This window comes from Adelges cooleyi, unplaced genomic scaffold (genome assembly GCF_023614345.1).
Source record: "Adelges cooleyi isolate 19-005CV unplaced genomic scaffold, UGA_ACOO_1.1 ACOO_flye_CR_arks_rails_tigmint_CR_PRNA_247, whole genome shotgun sequence".
NCBI classification, from domain to species: Eukaryota; Metazoa; Arthropoda; class Insecta; order Hemiptera; family Adelgidae; genus Adelges; species Adelges cooleyi.
The window spans coordinates 9,935,536-9,954,228 of NW_026095912.1; the positions used below are offsets into that span (position 1 = coordinate 9,935,536).

Genomic DNA, 18,693 nt, shown 5'->3' on the forward strand with positions numbered 1-18,693 from the left:
AACGTTGACTGGCCAATATTCAGTGTTAAATAATTATTTTTAAAGTTTAGGAAGAATGAAAAGGAGGACTATAGTATTATTTTTACCTGTGCGCATTACTCTACCACACTGCCCCTTTCGTCCTAAATTTTGAACTTAATTAATTTTAAAAATAACTAACTAAAATTGTTTATCGACCGGTCAACATTTTTAGGATATAATTCGTAATTTAAAAAATTAATACAATTACAACTAAAATATATTCAAGAAAAACTACAAAATTTTAATTATTTTTAATGCAAATGAGTATCTTATATTAAGAGGATCATCCTGTAAGTTATATTTAAAAAAAATAATTCAAAATACGTAAGTTTTTGTTTAATTTACATTACTTTTTTTATTTTATTCATGATCTAGCTAAGAATAAAAATAACTATTATTATTAGTCTTCAAAATCCACATTTAAAGTGTTGGAGTAACTTTTTGAGTTTTTTTTATAAAAAATAATGACTACAGATTTTTTAGATGTTAAATCCTAAAATTGCATCCAAAAAATTCCAACCTCTCATGAGTATGTGTCATTATAAAACCAATACCATCTCTCCTAAAATGTAATTCCCTTCAACTAAAAAAAATTAATATATAGTTTTTTATTTACAGGTATATACATTATCCTGTTTCGATAAAATAAAATTTTTCCCCCCTGTAAATGTAAGCTGGATATGTTTGTTTCTAGTGTACTGATAGAAAATTGAAGGAGTAATTCATAAAATACTAAAATACATATTTCAACTCAATGTCAATTAAACAGAAAACTTACCAAAGTGCTGAACCACCTCAAAAAAAAGTTTTGAGTGTTCTTTGTGACCATCTGAACATGCCCTAGGACTTGCGCGAAAATTTTTTTTTTTTTGGAACAGACTTATATAAACTTGACTTACCTTTACTTATAAATAACAATATACCTACTTAATAATATACAATTTTATTTGTTTCTAATATAGAAAGACAGATATTTATTACAGTAAAGATAACTAGTACATCAAAAAATCAATGGTTAAGATCATTATTATTTATTAAAGTCCTATTAGTGTGGGATGACACGTACGTCTATTATTTTTGTGATGGCCTTGAGTTTTTTTTTTTGTTAGATAAAAGCTACGAACCTTTAAAGGCTACACACAAAGACAATTACCGCGAGAAGTAAAGTAACGCTTCAAATTAGATTGTATTAAACATGAATTATATTCAATTTATGTCTGTATATTGTAAAAGGTAGTGTGTGGCAAAACTTTTTGCTATTTTCCTTCTACCTAAACGAATTACAATGCATTAGGGCTTAAATCAATAACACATAAAATCGATTGGCGCCTTTTGCGGCACGGCAGAGGTACTCAAGACCAATTTCAATTTTCTAAGTTTCGAGTACTTTTTTTTGGTCGCACACTATTTTTTCAGGAAGGCATTAGGTTCATAAGCATACAATACACGCTTAATATTCCAACCGACAAACGGATAATTATAAACTATACACAACATATGTAATAAACTATATTTCTTAAGTCACAGACAAAAATAGAAAAACAGACATGTAATAAAATATTCAAGGAGAAAACTTACATAAGAATTGTGAATCACACGTTTATGTACGACATGAATTATACTTCCAAATTTGCATATAAGTATTATAATTATCATATAAGCTAATACCGGAAGTAAATCAGCTGAACAAGTCTGCGGACTAGATAGAACGTAGTGAAGTACATCAAGTATTCGATGATGTCCAAAATCCAAAATATCGCCAACGGCTGCTCGGTGATAGCGTCACTGGATGTTTGGATAATCCTGAAATGATTAAATATCAGTAAACTATAAACCCGTTAAACGAGACAATATTCTGTTCATTAGTGACATAACTAAAACCTCCCAATATCACATCTAAATGGATATTTCCAACATCGAGACATTGCTAAATCGCTCTTTCTCGCCAGATAACCTTAAAGACCAAAAGTACATGCAGTATATGTTTCGATTTTGTACAATAAGATAAACACAAGTAAGTGTTGTTATACTTCTCCTTCTAAAGTATAATTTCTATGTAATAATTTCTTATGAAAAAAATATTATATTCTAAAAGCTGCTTTAACGCTGGATAAATAAATTTAAAGAACATTAGGAGTTAAGTGTAACCATTTGGGAGGATAATCTATCCAAAAAAAAGAAATAAATGGTTTTTATAATAGTCGCAAATTGTATTATGTCGAACTTGCAAATGAGATGGTAATTTTGGTAATACTGGAAAGCATAAATCCATTAATATATAAATTATCCAATTTGTAAATTTTCGCTAGGTATAGTAATTGATTCGTTATTCCATTTTGCCGCAGCAATACTGTTTTTTTAATCAAATTCCAAATGTAATTGTAAATATACATTATATAAATTACAAACGTGTAGCACAATTGAGGCGTCTAGTTTCAAAAACACCTAAAGACATTTCCAAAAAATGTTTTTTTTTGTTTAAAGTAGTCACATAATATTAAAGTATTACATGATGTGTAAAATTATAATTGAACACCAAATAAACGGTAGAGCTAGTTCAAATAAATAGTGAAAATATTTAGTGAAAATAGTAGGTGATTTCAAAACCTAACCAATCTGACAAATTTTTTTGTTGCTTATGAAAATGTTCAAAAATTGCCTAAAGCTGATTTTGAAAATTAACGCTTAATTGGACTATGCATTATGTAATAAGCGGTTTTATTATTATTAAAAAAATTATTCATTTACATTGATACGTATGAGACTATAACAATAATAAGATAGCATAAAATGTGCAAATAAACAACAGCTGTTATATATATATATATAAAGATATATGATTTTTTTATCAATTGTCTTTAATAAAACAAAGAATAGTATATATACTATGTATAGAGAGCCGAGAAAGTGATAAAAATTATAATATTATGCATGATATAGACATAAGTTTTAGTTTAATGTTTTTATCTAGTTAGTGAGTTAATAGCTACAAATAGACCTAATAATAATAATAATGAATATTTATGACCTTTTTTAATGTCAATAAATAGTTATTTAATTACATAGTTTGTTAAACGTTTTAATTATTCTTCCTAGACACCGTGATATAGTTTTACTAAAAGACCATTATGTGTGTTATTATAATTTATGAATTCACAATGAATCTTTATAGAAATTTTGTTTCGAACTGCTTTGTGTAGCAACGAAAACAAATTAAACGTCAAATCAGATTGCATTGAGAAAATATGGATCAGTTAATAATTTATTATTGACAAATCGGAAATATAGTAATTTTAATATAACTGTCAACTTTAGGCTACATAAAAGTCAATTATTACATCGAAATAGGTACACATATTATAGACATTTCGAAATAAACACTTATTCAACAAAATATTTATTAGTTTTAGATTCACTAAAAAGAAAACTACACCTTAAACCAACTTGAAGGTAAAAATAGCGCTAATTAACAAAAACTGTCTCATTTTGAATTCATTTAAGTTAAAAATAAGCTTCATGTATTTCATTTATGAAACAGATTTATACTATAATTGACTAAAAGACTTTTATTCATGTGGAAAATAGTGTTGTCATTTTTTTGGCAAAAATGAGTTTCCTGGATCAAAAGCCTGAGGACAAAAGTTAAAAGCCGTGAAGAAGAGTTTTATAAAAAAAAAAACGCAAAACAAACTAAAAGTTACAAAGTGATATCTGCCCTACTTAAACAAAGTCACAGAATAATAATATTATTGTAGTGCTTAGGTATAGAATAATTGTTTTCTCATTTCAAATATGTGTTTTTATTGCATAATATATTGAGTCTCTCATAACCATTTGCAACATATACTTATTTGTCGATTTTATTGATACTTAAATGACATTTCCATAATTTTTTAATCATAAAAACGCTTTATGGAAGTGTACTACTCGTAAAATTCATTTTCTTAGCACTGGATGAATTTTATACTGAGGCGGTAACATATAAAACGTAAACTATTAACCCAACATATTTATGAAAAATGTTGATACACACTTGTTTTTTGATGATAATTGAAATAAACAAATTAATTATTTCGGTATTTATTATTATTATTTTTAACGTGTTTACTGACTTTGGAGATCATATCAAAAACATGTCGTTTATCAGGTTTTTTAATAAAAATAGAACAACGTTCATTGACAGTAAAACAATACTAATTAACCAGAAACGTTTGCAAATCAACGTTTTTAAAATATTTTTAACAAGATTGGACTGGTTCGATAAAATTCAAATAGTATGTGTACACGCTATGTATAATCAATGTGCAATAATTGTATGTAGCAGCGCAACGATTTCTGCATTGGTGTAGTCTCTATATATATATATATATACATATATATATATATATATATATATATATATATATATATATATATATATATATATATATATATATATATATAAATTATTATATCTATATGCCTTATATTATATTGCCAAGGTGTCTTGGAGTACGTTAATTTATGTACATAATTCACTACTCTTTGAATACTTGTTACATGCCCTGGAGACAACCATATTATAATGGCAAGTTCACGCACTACACTATAATATATAAATCTTTACCAACACGTGCTCTGTATACGCCATAATGATATACATTAATTGTTGGAAAACAGGGTTAACAATCATTTAAAAAAAAATTAAACTGTCTCCGTTTATGAATCAACAATAATGACGTAGTAACCGTAAATAATCGTTGTTCAAAATATTCTTACTTTAGAACTTTGTTTGCAGCACCCTCCCCCCATTTTTTCTATCATATAAAAAATAATTCTGTGAAAATTTGGATTCGATCACTCAACTCCTTCAGGTACTTCATCGGTTTAGTCAAAGAGGATAGATTTTAGTTTATTGAATTTATTTAAAAATCTATCACAAATGTGGTTTAAAAGATTTGAAGTTACATCATTCTTAACTAATGTTATAAATTTTAACTTCGATGCGTAACAGAGAAGGTATTGTTTTTACCATAGTGTGTTTTTTGGTCAGTTTCCTTTAAGTATAGCAATTCCTTATCGTACTTGAAAGGTACTTAACTGGCCCAAAAATTTAAGAAGTTCTTCCATCCTCCTTCAATATAAAGATAAACCATACAAAAGTTTACATATTTTTCAACTTAAAACGCTACGGCACAATATAACTTGTTTTAAAAATAGTCGAACTTGTTTATAGTACTAAAATCATGTACGTTGCAAACCAAATAAACTACAAAACCCTTTACCCAGAATGGCTCAGAACTTTTTTAAACTAAAAACAGTTTTGGTACTTAAGGTCTGAAAATTTGTCTGAAGGTATATCTAGAGTGGGACTATAACATACACACGGAAAGGAATTTTTTTGGAAAACCCCGAAAAGCCAGAACAAGAAGGTCTTCAGGATTATTTTTAATTAATTTATTGCCGTTGTAACTTATGTACCGTAATTAACAATATAGTGAAAATATTTTTTCAAATACCTGTTCAAATGACCGGACTCCACTGTACTGACTTTTTGTATCATGATTTTCCCTATAGTGCGTTTTCGTTAAAAATCATTTTTGTTGACAGGCTCAAAGATTTCACAACAAAACTATTTGTTTTGATGGATTGGCCCTAATATAACCTAATCTAACGGGATCTATATCTACATTTGCTAACTACTTAGCAATTATCTTGTTAAATATTAAGAAAATATGTGATCAATAAATTGTTCGTACTTAACTTCTGATGATATAATTTACCTAATAATTGCAACTATTTGGTTCAACTGTTTTAGTAGTATTTTGCTGATATAAAAAACAAAATACACAATTATTGTACCTAATTGAATCGTATGACTTATGAGTGATTTAAATGTAAACGTTTAACTAAAGATCACGGTGAGTCATTTAACAATTTAATGTTTTATACATATTTGTCAAGTTACTTTTTATATTCTTACGGACTACGGTTATTACTTGCTAAGCGTCAATGTGTGCATCTTTAGAATTGTCTTATACAAAGAATAATTATATTATAGTCATGTGGAGTAGATTAAACGGACGGATGACACAGCAAGAATCTGTTATGACGGACGGACGCTTTGTAAAAAAAAAATGAACTTAAAAAACTAGGATAAGATATTTATATTATCATATTATCTTAATGCAGCACCAGAAAAACCTGCAAAACTTGAAACGAACGTTAATGTGCCATTTTATATTTCAATATTTTATTTTTATTAAATATTGCTGTTATTTAGTGTAATATATTATTTTTATATTACTCATCATCAATGTTTGAAAAAAATAAAACAAAACATTTCCTTCATAAGCGCTACTTTGTTTGCATTCCCTGTGCAATAAACCACTTATTTATACTTATTTACAAACTATATTTTAGGTGTAGGTACTTACATTTGTAAAATCAAAGGCATCAACAGTTGAATAGCGACATCTTGAAAACATCTGAAATATATATAAGACTACTTCAATACACGAATTGATTCCAATGCCATCAGCCAGTGCACAATATTGTTGATATAATAATAATAATATTAATAATATTTAAATATATTGCCACGTGTACATCGAAAACACACACACACACACACACTTTAAAACTTAACAATATATTAAACTATTATAATAATTTTATTGTTAGTAATTATTAATAATAAATAAGTAGCTACTCATGGTAATTGAGTATGAAGTAGTGACGTCGGTCATGATTTGTAAATTGATTAGTCGTGACAAATATAAACGCGTATTTAGTTGGAAATTTTGAAGCGATGGTCATTAATAAAAAATGCATAAGTCACTATCGTTAAAAAACACTTTGATTATAATTTGTGGCCTGAGTAGATACTTGTAAAAGAGGATCCACTCAAAAAAAAAATCCATTGTTGAAAATTAATTTTTTTTTGGCCCATGTGCACTATTATATATACTATTATATTATATATTATAGGTACAAAGAGTCTTGATTTTAAATGTTTTTTTATTATGTTATTTGATCAGTGACCGGCAAATCGCCGACATTAACTGCGTATTTGTTGGTCGAAAACAACTATCATTCTAATTCAATCAGAACTCCAAAACGCGTAATCCGACAATAATTTTGAGATCAGATGTCATAGTATGACGTCCTCTTAAGAAAAAATTCTTATTATTTATACTTAATGCCTACTCATATTTGATTACTAAATAGTAAAACCCTTGATATTATTATTTTTACTTTAGAAAAATAATTAAAACTTTTAAAAAATGTATTAACTTAATACGCATACAAATTGATGCCAACATTTCAAAGTCACCAAATCTATGGAGTGTACTAAACTTATAAATAAAAAAAATATACACAATTATCTTTTTAACGTAGTAACATCATATTGACAAATTGTAAAGAAAACCAGTTTTGAAAGATTTTTAAAATTCTGTTAATTACGAATTGATCAAATATTAATAGCTTAAATTTGCAGCTTTGTATTGAATTTAATCAGAAAAACATACAATTTTAGTAGTAATATCTTTATCTTAACCACACATTAATTTTTATTTTTATTATTTTATTTTAAATACCGGTTAGTTTAGATTAAGTTTTAGAGCGATAAGAGAATTTCCTGAATCAAGTTTAAAATTCAATTTTGCAGATGAATTTTTATTACATAGTACATTATTAGACGGTTTTCCTTATTAGGTCTTAAATATTAAACTTATAGAATATAGTTTAAGTTACACGATGACGTATTACAACAAAAAGCAATACCAAACTACACAATAAACATTTTGTTTTATGTTTGAAATTTGTATCCGTTATAGGTATTTGGTACATTTTGACATATCACTTACTACGGGAAAAACGCTGTGTTCGCTGCGTGTATCACAATCAAAATCATTAACATTCTAAACAACCAAAAATGCAGACCGGACTGCGTTTAATGTTGGCGATTTGCCGGTTACTGATCAAATAACATTATAGGTTAGGTTAGCTTTCCTAACTATAAAATGCAAATGTCTTCAGTTCAATATACCTTGGCTAAAAAATATATATTTTATTACACGCACTATAATACTACACTCATGAATTCGAAGGGTTTCATTTGTATACTTTTCCTCATAGTTCCCAAAAATGTGAAGCTTACCTTCCTATGCTGAGTACGTATTTGCTGTCCTATATCCTGTCCCTTTTATACCGTTAACCAGTCTCACCACAACGTTTTATGGTTTTCTTGAGACGGTTTTAACCTCTTTCTGCATAAGGTCCCATAAATGGCACAAATTAGTTTTTTCAAATATCTCGTTTGATATTTATCCATTTACGTTACTTTATGCATGGCCGAATTCGGCACGCAAAACTAAACAATTTTGACATAAGACACTTCTATCTATCGGTAAATGTGTGTACTATAATTTAGTAAAACTCTTATCAATTATTTGATGCGGCGTTATCAACTTTCGGGCTTTTTCAGAATTTGAGAGCGTTTTGAGAGCTTTTTCCGATTGTCAAACAAAAAAATACTAGTCAGTTAGATTTTTGCTGCAGATTTCAAAAAATGTAAATACGTCTTTGTAGCTTAAATAGTTTATAAGCTATATTGAAATTGAACTTAATGCCATACATATATATATATTAAGGTTTTTTTAGGGTCAAAAATAGTCAAATTTTTTTTTAAATATTTTTCCATGTAACTATGACCCAAAAAAAAGATACACATTTTTTTTTGAGAAAAATAATTAATTCATGCAGAAAAGGGGTTAAGACCCGATTGTCGTTTTTCACAATATACATCCAGATGATAAACATTAAAACACACGGGCAAAAATTCTCGTTTGCGCCCTCTAGGACGGCATTTTCGACGTCGTCGTGGCATTACTGAGTTTGTGGCTACACTGAGCTACCGGGGTAGACTTATTCGACCAAACTAGGTCACGAACTAGAGGAGTTAAGTGTAAATAGAAAATACATGACCCTCCAAAGAAAAATATTTGCGAAAGGGGGAGGGGGATATGGGAGATAGATTAGGGAATAGTCTTTTTAGAATATTTAGATAACAAACATACTTAAAAGTAATATTATACTGAGAAATATGACCTTGCATAATATTTTTATTCACTTGTATGTCGTGTGAAAAATGGGATAATTAAGTATATAAGGTATAAATTAAAATATTTAAATAATTACAATTGTAAGTTAAAATTAGTTTAAATGAGTATATCAAGGCCGAAAAACAAAATCCGGGGAGGCTTATTTTTTCCTTATAACATAGTATTTTAGAAAGGAAAACAAATAGAAAATTATGGCTGTTCATTAAAATTTGATAACGTTATAACTTATATCTTATATTGTGTTAATGGATGAATTCAGTAGTATAATGCATCATGTTTATCTTTCTTTTTTAATTTATATATATGAAATAATTAATATTATTAATTATTACATTTTAAAATCAAATGTAAAATTTTTTTGTTTTGGAACAAGACCTAAAATACATTTGTAATACTTACATAAGTTAACATTTCTGGTAATGTGTACAATTTTTTCATAATTTTGTAGTGCTAAGACTTAAAAGTCTAGGCTCTCTTCTAGCTGAACTAGGAATTAAATTATTTTATCTAACGTTTAAAAATTATACTGGCATAAAATGAATACCCGAAAATCCTCAAAAAAATATACTTTTCGGTAGAAAAAGAATAACAAAGCTGGGTAAAGTCCAACTAGTTTAAGTTAAGTTAATTTTTTAAAAAAAATGTTTCCTTACCTAGTTAAGTCCGAATAGATTTAAAAAAAAATAACTTTTAAATGTTTTGTTCAAAATGAAATTTTTAATGAAAAAATTGTAAATTAAAATTTTTTTTTGTTTACCAACAGTAACATTACATTACATAATCTATTAATTATAATAACTCTACCATCAAGTAAATAATAACCACTTTTACTTTGTTGGTTGCACTATAATCATCCGTCTGTGATAAGAATTAATTTTATTGAGTAAGACAATTTTAACTTAGATTTATCTCATTAACGAGCTCTAGTTTTGTGTTTAATCCAGCTTTGAATTTAAAGATAGTTTCCTGATACTGGCTTTTGACTATTAGACCGGCAAAATATAGTCATGTCAAAATAAATTATCCCAAATAAATTTGGAACTGTTTGGTTAAAATTATTGCTCGACTTTTTTAATGGTATCGCTAGTCCGAGAAGGTTTGACTATAATATGCATTGGCTTCGAGCCACCCGTAAACCATAAGCCGTTTTATTACAGGTGCACTGTTTAATGTAAAATAAGGTATAAAAATGATAATATTTACTTCGTAGTAACCGTTTACCGGTAGTTCGTACATTGTCAACAACATGAACAAACCCGACACGATCATAACCACTTCGTACTTGTACTTGACCTCTGCCATATTTTAGTAGTTCTCGACGGTCTTTTGGACTGACAATTATTGCTGTGTCAGTATTGCAAAGATTTACAATGATACTTAAGTTAAAAAATAAAAATAAATTAAATAAATTAAATAAAAACTATTCCAGCGTTAATGCGCGAATTCCACACAACTGATTCGGTTCTTAATAATATCTACACGTCATACAAAATCAGTAAAATTTGGTTTTACTTAAATGCAAGCGCCAAACGCGTTACAAGCTTGGGTTCATGACATGTGTTCTACCGAAAAACATCTGTTAGACGCTATTATTTTGCTAGTCGTCGCCGTCCTACTTAATATAATAATAATAATAATATAGTATTGTTGTACTTACACAATAAACAAAAAGCCAAAAATTTGAAAAAAAAACAAATAACTACTAAGTGCTTGGCTTTGCTACGGTAAAGTAAATCGTCGACTTGAAAATATAATCGAGTAGTAAACGTTGGTTTTTATATTTCCGGAGAATAACGGTTTTTTCCATTTTTTTCATACCAAAAAAATTCTGATAACTCCTAAAGTACAGAGTATCTTGTTGACAAGATTTTTTTTACAATACTTAAAAGTCAATTATCTTGAATTTCCAGTTTCGATGTTGAACTTTGAATGGATACTTTAGAATTAATACATAAATCAAAATTAATAACATATAATACTATAAACGTAAAACTATCTATAATAATTGGCAATAGCGCAATTTGGAAGAAATCCACAGGTATTTTTCAAAACGTTCTATTACATTGAAAATATGGAACAAATTTAAATAGATAAAAACATTTTATAATAATTAATTAAATAGTGCAATTTGTTTATACGTCATTAGACTTAAACTAACTTAACATGCAGAACTGGGTAATTTTTATTGTGTAACAAGCTTGAAACGGGTTTTAAATTAAGCCTAAAAGATGAGCAATAGAATACAAAATATAATAAATAATTATTAAAAAAAAAAAACTTAAAAATAGATTTTTCGCTAACAATAATTTATTTTAGCCGAATCTCTAAAATTAAGCAGAAAATAATTTTTAAATATTTTACAGCTATCTCATTGTATATAAGTATATAATACAAGTGTGAGAAAAAAACACCAAATTGGACTTAAAAGTGATTTTTGATTGAGAAATTGTGTAAATTAAATTAATTGCAGTGCCTCAACAGCAATGTCAGCCCCAAGTCCCAACAATAGCTATTATAATTTATTTAGCTATGCACTTACTTACCCATTGTAACACCTTATTATATTTGCAGATAATTAACAGTTTCGTATTGTTTATAATAATTTATGGACACCTTTATTCACATACAGTCAACCAGGAAATATAAAATACACGTATATTATAATTTTGTTTTTTATTACTTTTTATTAGATAGTCAATTTTTAATGATATATACGTATTGTTATATATATTCCCAATATTCTACACGTTTTTATTATTATACATCATTATACTTTACACTTAGTAATATATTACTATAATATAAATTATATAATATATAGAAATGATTGATATTAGTATATATATATTATATAATATTTAACATAAATTATAATAATAATAATATACAATGAATTTACAATATAGTATATATTATACACATATAATCATGGCTGTTCATACAATCTATACTTAAAAATCAGTTACGATTTAACCTATTGTTTCAGAATTTTTAAAATAGGATAGTTTAACATTGCAAGTGTAATAGGTATAAAAGTTCATAAGTGATTAACTCAGAAGGACTAATAGCCCAATCAAATTTCACTAATGGCTATCCTACATCGCACAGAAGTTATATATACATAATCTGTATTGTCTTAGAATGCACTTTAAAACCATTGTTGCAATACGCAAAATAAAATTTAGGAGTTTAGGGCTAACAATAGAATTTTGATTGTACACTTATTAAAGTTACATAATTCCTAAGCTTATATAATATTACAATAACCAAATTGCATAAATAGTATTAGACTTATCCCGTTGAATACGGAACTCGTCTCATATTTTTTCTTTCAATTCTTTTTAAAGTTGTGCAAAATACGGTTTTAAGAACTGATCTCAGAAATATTTTGTCTTTAAATTTATTTCAGCATAAAAGAAGATATGTAAATTTTGGTCATTGTAAAAACAATACCTTCTCTAACTACCTCCATTTTTATTACACATTAAATTTTAAAATTAAATTAATTTTTTCTGTTATAAATTACTTTAATAACACAGTCATAATTGGAGTAAAATAATACTAACGTTGTACGTCGTATAAAATTGTTTTTAGGTACGATTAAATTGTAAGGACAACATTCTCGTGAAACAAACACTAGAACCAAAACTTTGCTTGAAAAAGTGAAATAAAAAAGATATTTCTATCCCTATTCTAAGGATAGGGTTTATGATACTATTTTGGTTTGTCAGTGTTTATCGGTAGTAAAATTTTTAAAGAATATTCCTTACAAATTTAGAACTAATTCGGTTATTTTTAAAAAAAATTATAGAGCATCGTAATTTTTTACTTTTGGCCCATTGAAGTACCTGATTTAAGCTTACAATGACGATTCTAGCTAAATCAATCTTGAGTTATCAATAATGGTAATATTCTATAGTGTAATTAAAAAAAAAAGGTTGATTTACAATTTACCGAATAGAACTAGTTTGCAGGAAATTTTCATTTAAGAGGGCGTCGCACCGGTGATTTTCAGTTATAAAAACATGTTTAAGCAGACTGGAAATAACTCGCTTAATTTTGGTTTTAAAGTAAAAGCACCTATTATAAAACTAAAAGAAAACAATATTCCGGAGGGCAATACGGTGCGTTTTTTAAAAAAAAGTTATTTTTTGGAAAGCTACAGTCATTTAAAAATGTTAAAATAGTCGTTATTTCTAAACTAGCGAGTTATTTTCAGTCTGCTTGAACAAGTTGAGATGAAAAAACATTTTTAAATCGCTTTCAAGGATGCTGTGATGTCCAAAAAAATTAATTAACCATCAAAATAGAGTCCTAGTTATTGAACTAATAATTACTCATCACAGTTTAACCTTTAGAATAAGATTTTGTAAAAAATTGCCTATACTTTACTCCTTAAAAATGGGCGGTGCGATACCCTCTTAAAATATGAATTAATGTTAATGTTCTATATTTAAATTGTTTATACATCTGTACAACGAAAATGTGTATTATTATAGTAAAATAAAATGCATGTTCGGAGATAAAGAACCCCTCTCAAAAATTCTCTCGTAAAACCACCGAAACAAGCGTAGCTTTAAAATGCAGCCTATGATTCAATCAGCTAACTCAATCTTAGAACCTTTTAATTTGTTACCAAGTGACGTCATTTTGTTGCACTTATTTGATCACTTGGATCGGAACACGAATTGCAATCTAGCCGAAGTTAATATTTCCTAAATTTAGTTGTTAGTGATGCGAGTATATAATTATCTTGTTACTATACGTCTAATCCTGGCATAGAGCCTCTCGGATGCCTCCAGCATTGAATGAATGAGGTCCCTAAGTCCCTTCTAATTCTTGTTAATAAAAACATATAGTCCAAAATAAAAAAGAATAAAAATACATATTTAATGAATAAAAACAATCGTTCGGATTAGTCGCAGGCACATTAGCCAAACAGTTGTATGCGAAACGTAACATGCAAAAAACAAATTCGTCTTCCGGCTTGGAGCTCCGTCGTGTGGGTTTCCGTTTTTTACCAATTAACGACCGCCCAATAGTGAAATGATAGTGCTAGTTGCTGTTACAAATAAAAAAGCAAATATGTCATTTTGCCTTTACCATGGTGTGCATGGGCCTGGGCGGGATGCGCGGCACACGGCGTTGAGGCGTCGGCGCCAACTGCTCTAGTCGGTCGCACCGACTTGACACGCAACACGGGATGGCCGCACAGCACCGGTTCATCATGCAGTACGGCAGTGTCACGCAGCACCGACTTGTCGTACAACTCGGTGTCGGCATGCAGCACCGACTTGTCGCACAACCCGGCCGAGTCGCAGCGCACAGACCAGCCGACCTCGTGTAAGCCTTGGCGGCCGGGTAGCGAGGACCGCGTCGAGTGTACTCGGTGGTCTTCGGTGGCGCAGCGGTAACCTCCTCGGTGCGGTAAATACCAGGTTCGCGGTACAACAGCTTATCGAGGTTGGCGTCGCGCAGACATATCTGTCCGTCGTCCGCGTCAGTGCTGCCAACCGCTTGTGTCTCCACGGCCGATGACGGTTTTTTCGGCTGACTTCCGGTCGTCCGACGGCCCGTCTTCCGGTCGTACCAATGCCACACTCGAGACCAAATCCTGGAACATTTCGCTTGCCAAGACATCGAGCAAAGATATAAAAAAAAAAACAACTATATGCCAACACACTTAAGTATTTATTATTAACGCGACTGTCTGCTTCTATTGTTTTACGGAAAAGCGCAATGAATATATTTATATGTGAACCGTGATTAAACAAACCACACTCTATGGTTATGGCAGAAGCGTTGTTTTAAAACTAGCCATGTAATATGGAAAACAAACGATGTATTATGTTTTTCGATTTAAAAAAGATTCTTTTTTGTTTTATTTTATTTTACAAAAAACAATCTATACAAAAATATGTACAATACGTTTTGTTTCTAAATTATACTACAAAGCTTGAATATCTTGAAAAGGAAGCCAAGCCACCCATTGGTAACACCTCTAACAAAAAGATTCTTAAAGCTAAAATATGACACTTGAAAATCTTTCTATTATGATTTCGTGATAAAAATCGATTCTATCAAATTATGGCCTATTGAACCCAAGGGCCGGCGCACATATTAGAGGGTAAAAAAATCGCAAACGAAATATTATTTTCTGAAATGAAAATAACCGCCAAACTACAATAACTGAACTTTAAATAGCAATAAAAAAACGTCAAGGTACACATATGACCTTGAAATTTTATATTATGCCTTAAAAATATATTAAAAATATAACTCATAATTGTTTTGATATTTTTTGCATATTCAATAATGAGACTTTTGAGCGACTATAATTCACTTTCGGACCACTGTGCGGTGTTAGGGGGGAGCGAGTGGGCAAGTGGGGCTTAGGTCCTTATTATAAATCTTTTGTTTTAAAAAAATTCTCAGGCATTTAAACAAAAATGATTTGCCTTTGATTTAGCAAGATTCCCTACAAAAAATAATTTCACTTGACACATTTAAATATTTCATCTATACTATATGAAATTTTATCTACACTCAAAGACATTTACATTTACAATTTAAGTTTGTCGAGTGGAACATTAATGGATGGTAAAGAACTAATGTATGAACTCAATATTAAATTTATAATTAATCGGTAAGAAAAATATTTTTCTGTATAGATAGTGGCAAGTTTGTAAGTATTTAAAAACAGCAAAAAAATGAAAAAAAATTAAAGATATTTATAGGTTACAGAGTTGAAATTTACGTAGAGTAAGTAAAATAGAATGTGTAGAGAGTATACTTCACACAAAATAAAACTTCACGTTAAAATACGAGGTCATTAGCTTCACCCCATGGGATTCTGATGGCCAGTGTGCTTTTTGGATCTTGAGCCTAAAACGAAATCACTTATGCTTTGAAATTTTTCCCACATTTTTTTATGTCGCCCAAATGTTCTTAGATATTACGAAATTGAGTGAAACATGAAAATGAGCATTTTGAATATTGATACTACTAGACTTTTTTTTATAGAATTTGACACTCAAAAGGAAAAGTACAATTTGTTTTTTAATTGTTGTTTTTTAAAGAATGTGTAATTAGCATTCAATTTGTATTCAATAATAATTTTTTGTACTAAAAATAAAAACGAAACTTTACTTTGATAAAATTTGATTTACTTTTGGCTTAGGAGTAAAACGATTCCTATAACTAGGTGGTACTAGCAAAAAGCTATTTTTTTTAAGTACAAATATTTAAAAAAAAAACACTAATTATACTCATCTTATTTTTGAATTATGATGAAAACATTTGTTTTGAGTTTCCAATTCTGTAAAAATGTCCCACTCAATTTCAAAATATTTAAGATGGCGGTGAAATATAAAGATTAGTGGACAATTTTCAGAAAATTAGGTATCTCATTTTAGGCCAAAAAGAAAAATCAACTGGTCATAAGAGAGTCTCACTGTCAATTTAAAATTTAAACATAGCAGGATTTTCAAGTTTTATAATTCTGCTTAAGAATTTTTTTATTAATTTGTCCTTGAGTTCGTTACTCTGTAAGAGAAGCACATTGCCTGTCACACTGAAACAAAGAATATCTGCAAAAATAATAATAAAAACTTATAACTTTGTTTACAGCTGCAGGACTTGTTTAATAAAACATGAAATATTTCAATACCTTTTAAGGGGCCTCAACACTAGTATTTATTAAGGCGCGTTGTATAGGCAATTTGTAATGAAACTTAACATTAAGCTCATATTCTCATATATTAACACAGCAAAGAGGTATTTATTTTGATATTTAGTTTTTTTTAAAAGAAAGAATAAACATTTGTTTATAGACTTTAAATTTCACTGAAAACATTATTGTGAATTAATTGATCGATAACCAAATGACTAAAACAAACATTAACAAGTGTATTTTATGATAAAAATTAGTGATGTCATTTTTAATTTTTTTTTTTTTTTTTTTTAAGAGAAAAACATTACTAAGAGGACTCTACACCACCTATTTCTAAGGAGTAAAGTATAGGCAATTTTCGAAAAATATATTTAGAGCTTGAACTTATTAATACAGTGATGAGGATACTTTATTGATTGCCATTTATTTTGTCAGACTATCACAGTCATTTCTATAGGATGTCACGATGTTTCTCCCATTATTACTGTTTTGCTTGGAACGAATATGAAAGGCCAGTAACTTATATAGTAATGCATACATAGCGTTTGAATTGTTTCGATAACAATAATATTTTTTAATAAGCAAACAGATGAGTAGCGTCCTCTTTAAAATAAAATCTTTACCAACAATACCTAATGTGATTTATCTAATCAGTATTATAATCATAATAAACACAATAAGTGTTAGAAAAATGATTACAAACTACATATAAGGTATTTGACAACAAACGGTTTACTTAAGATAACGGTGTTTTTTAACATTCATGTCATTTTCATCACAAAATAAAAAAAATAATTATAAAAAAAAAACCCAAATCCGATAAAACTATGATAAAAGTGTGTATTTTAATGACACTTCATTGATTATTACTTTTAATACATTATAATTAGCAAAATTGTCACAAATCAAAACCCAATATTAACATTCTTTATTAAACATAAAATAAGTTTTGAGTACAAATTAAATTAAAAAATTTTAATTAAATCGTTCAATACATTTTAATTGGAGCGAATGCTCTTAAACGTTGGTTTTTGTTGGCTGATAATAAAAAACGAGTTTGAACATAAAAAATTAAAAACGATTTAATTGAGTATCTTACAATTTCCCACTAATTTATTCAACTAAATTAGACTTAAACTGCTATTTTATTATTTTCTCCATTACAGCTGTAAGTTGTCCCGATAGTCGTTATAGGTAGGGTGTTAAGCACACAAAGAAAGATTTAACAATCAAGTTTTTATTTCTATTTAATAACTGTCTTTGGCAATTTTTGAAAAAATAATTATTATAACATATTTCAAACACTTGGAACCATGTATAAGGATTTAAGCTACACTAAAGTAATAATTGTCAAATCCAATAATTGTATTATTCTCAACATTTACATTTTTTTTTACACCAGATCGATTCTCGCGACCTCTAAAATATTGTTTTAAAAACCTGATAGAATTGGCCTGTTTTTCCCCTCTTCAGTTAATATTTTAAGAACGTCTTAATTTTGGTTTATATCAGCTCTGAATTAAAAAATTACCTATACTAGTTCACTAGCTTAAATTGTAAACACTGAGAGATATGCAAATCTACCTTGAACATAAAAATAATAATAACAATAATAATTTGACACAAAAAATAGATTTTGTCAAGCATCCTGTTAGTCGTGTAGACAAAATTTCGAAGAGGAGCTTCCCTCCTGGTTAAGAATGTTATTACAGAAATGTTGAATGACTAGATTAGATATTATAATAAGGAATATGTGTTGAAGAGGTAATTTTAGAGTAGCACGAAGATAGTAGAAAGATTGGACGAGTTTAGATTAGGATGACATGATGTGAAATAAAGGAAAACCTGAAACATGCAAAATAAATTGATCAGTGAAGACAGCACAAGAAGTGT

At 28.5% G+C, this 18,693-nt stretch overlaps 1 protein-coding gene across 1 annotated transcript; it reads right to left on the reverse strand.

The window, feature by feature from the left end:
• Window positions 1-1,567: 1,567 nt before the first annotated feature.
• On the reverse strand, window positions 1,568-10,656 carry LOC126836473 (uncharacterized). Its single transcript, XM_050569933.1, has 3 exons — window positions 10,332-10,656; window positions 6,438-6,505; window positions 1,568-1,824 (listed from the first exon to the last, which is right to left on the reverse strand). Exons 1-3 carry the CDS (start codon window positions 10,428-10,430, stop codon window positions 1,683-1,685), a joined length of 309 nt encoding a protein of 102 aa, XP_050425890.1. The 5' UTR covers window positions 10,431-10,656; the 3' UTR covers window positions 1,568-1,682.
• Between the last annotated feature and the right edge of the window lie 8,037 nt (window positions 10,657-18,693).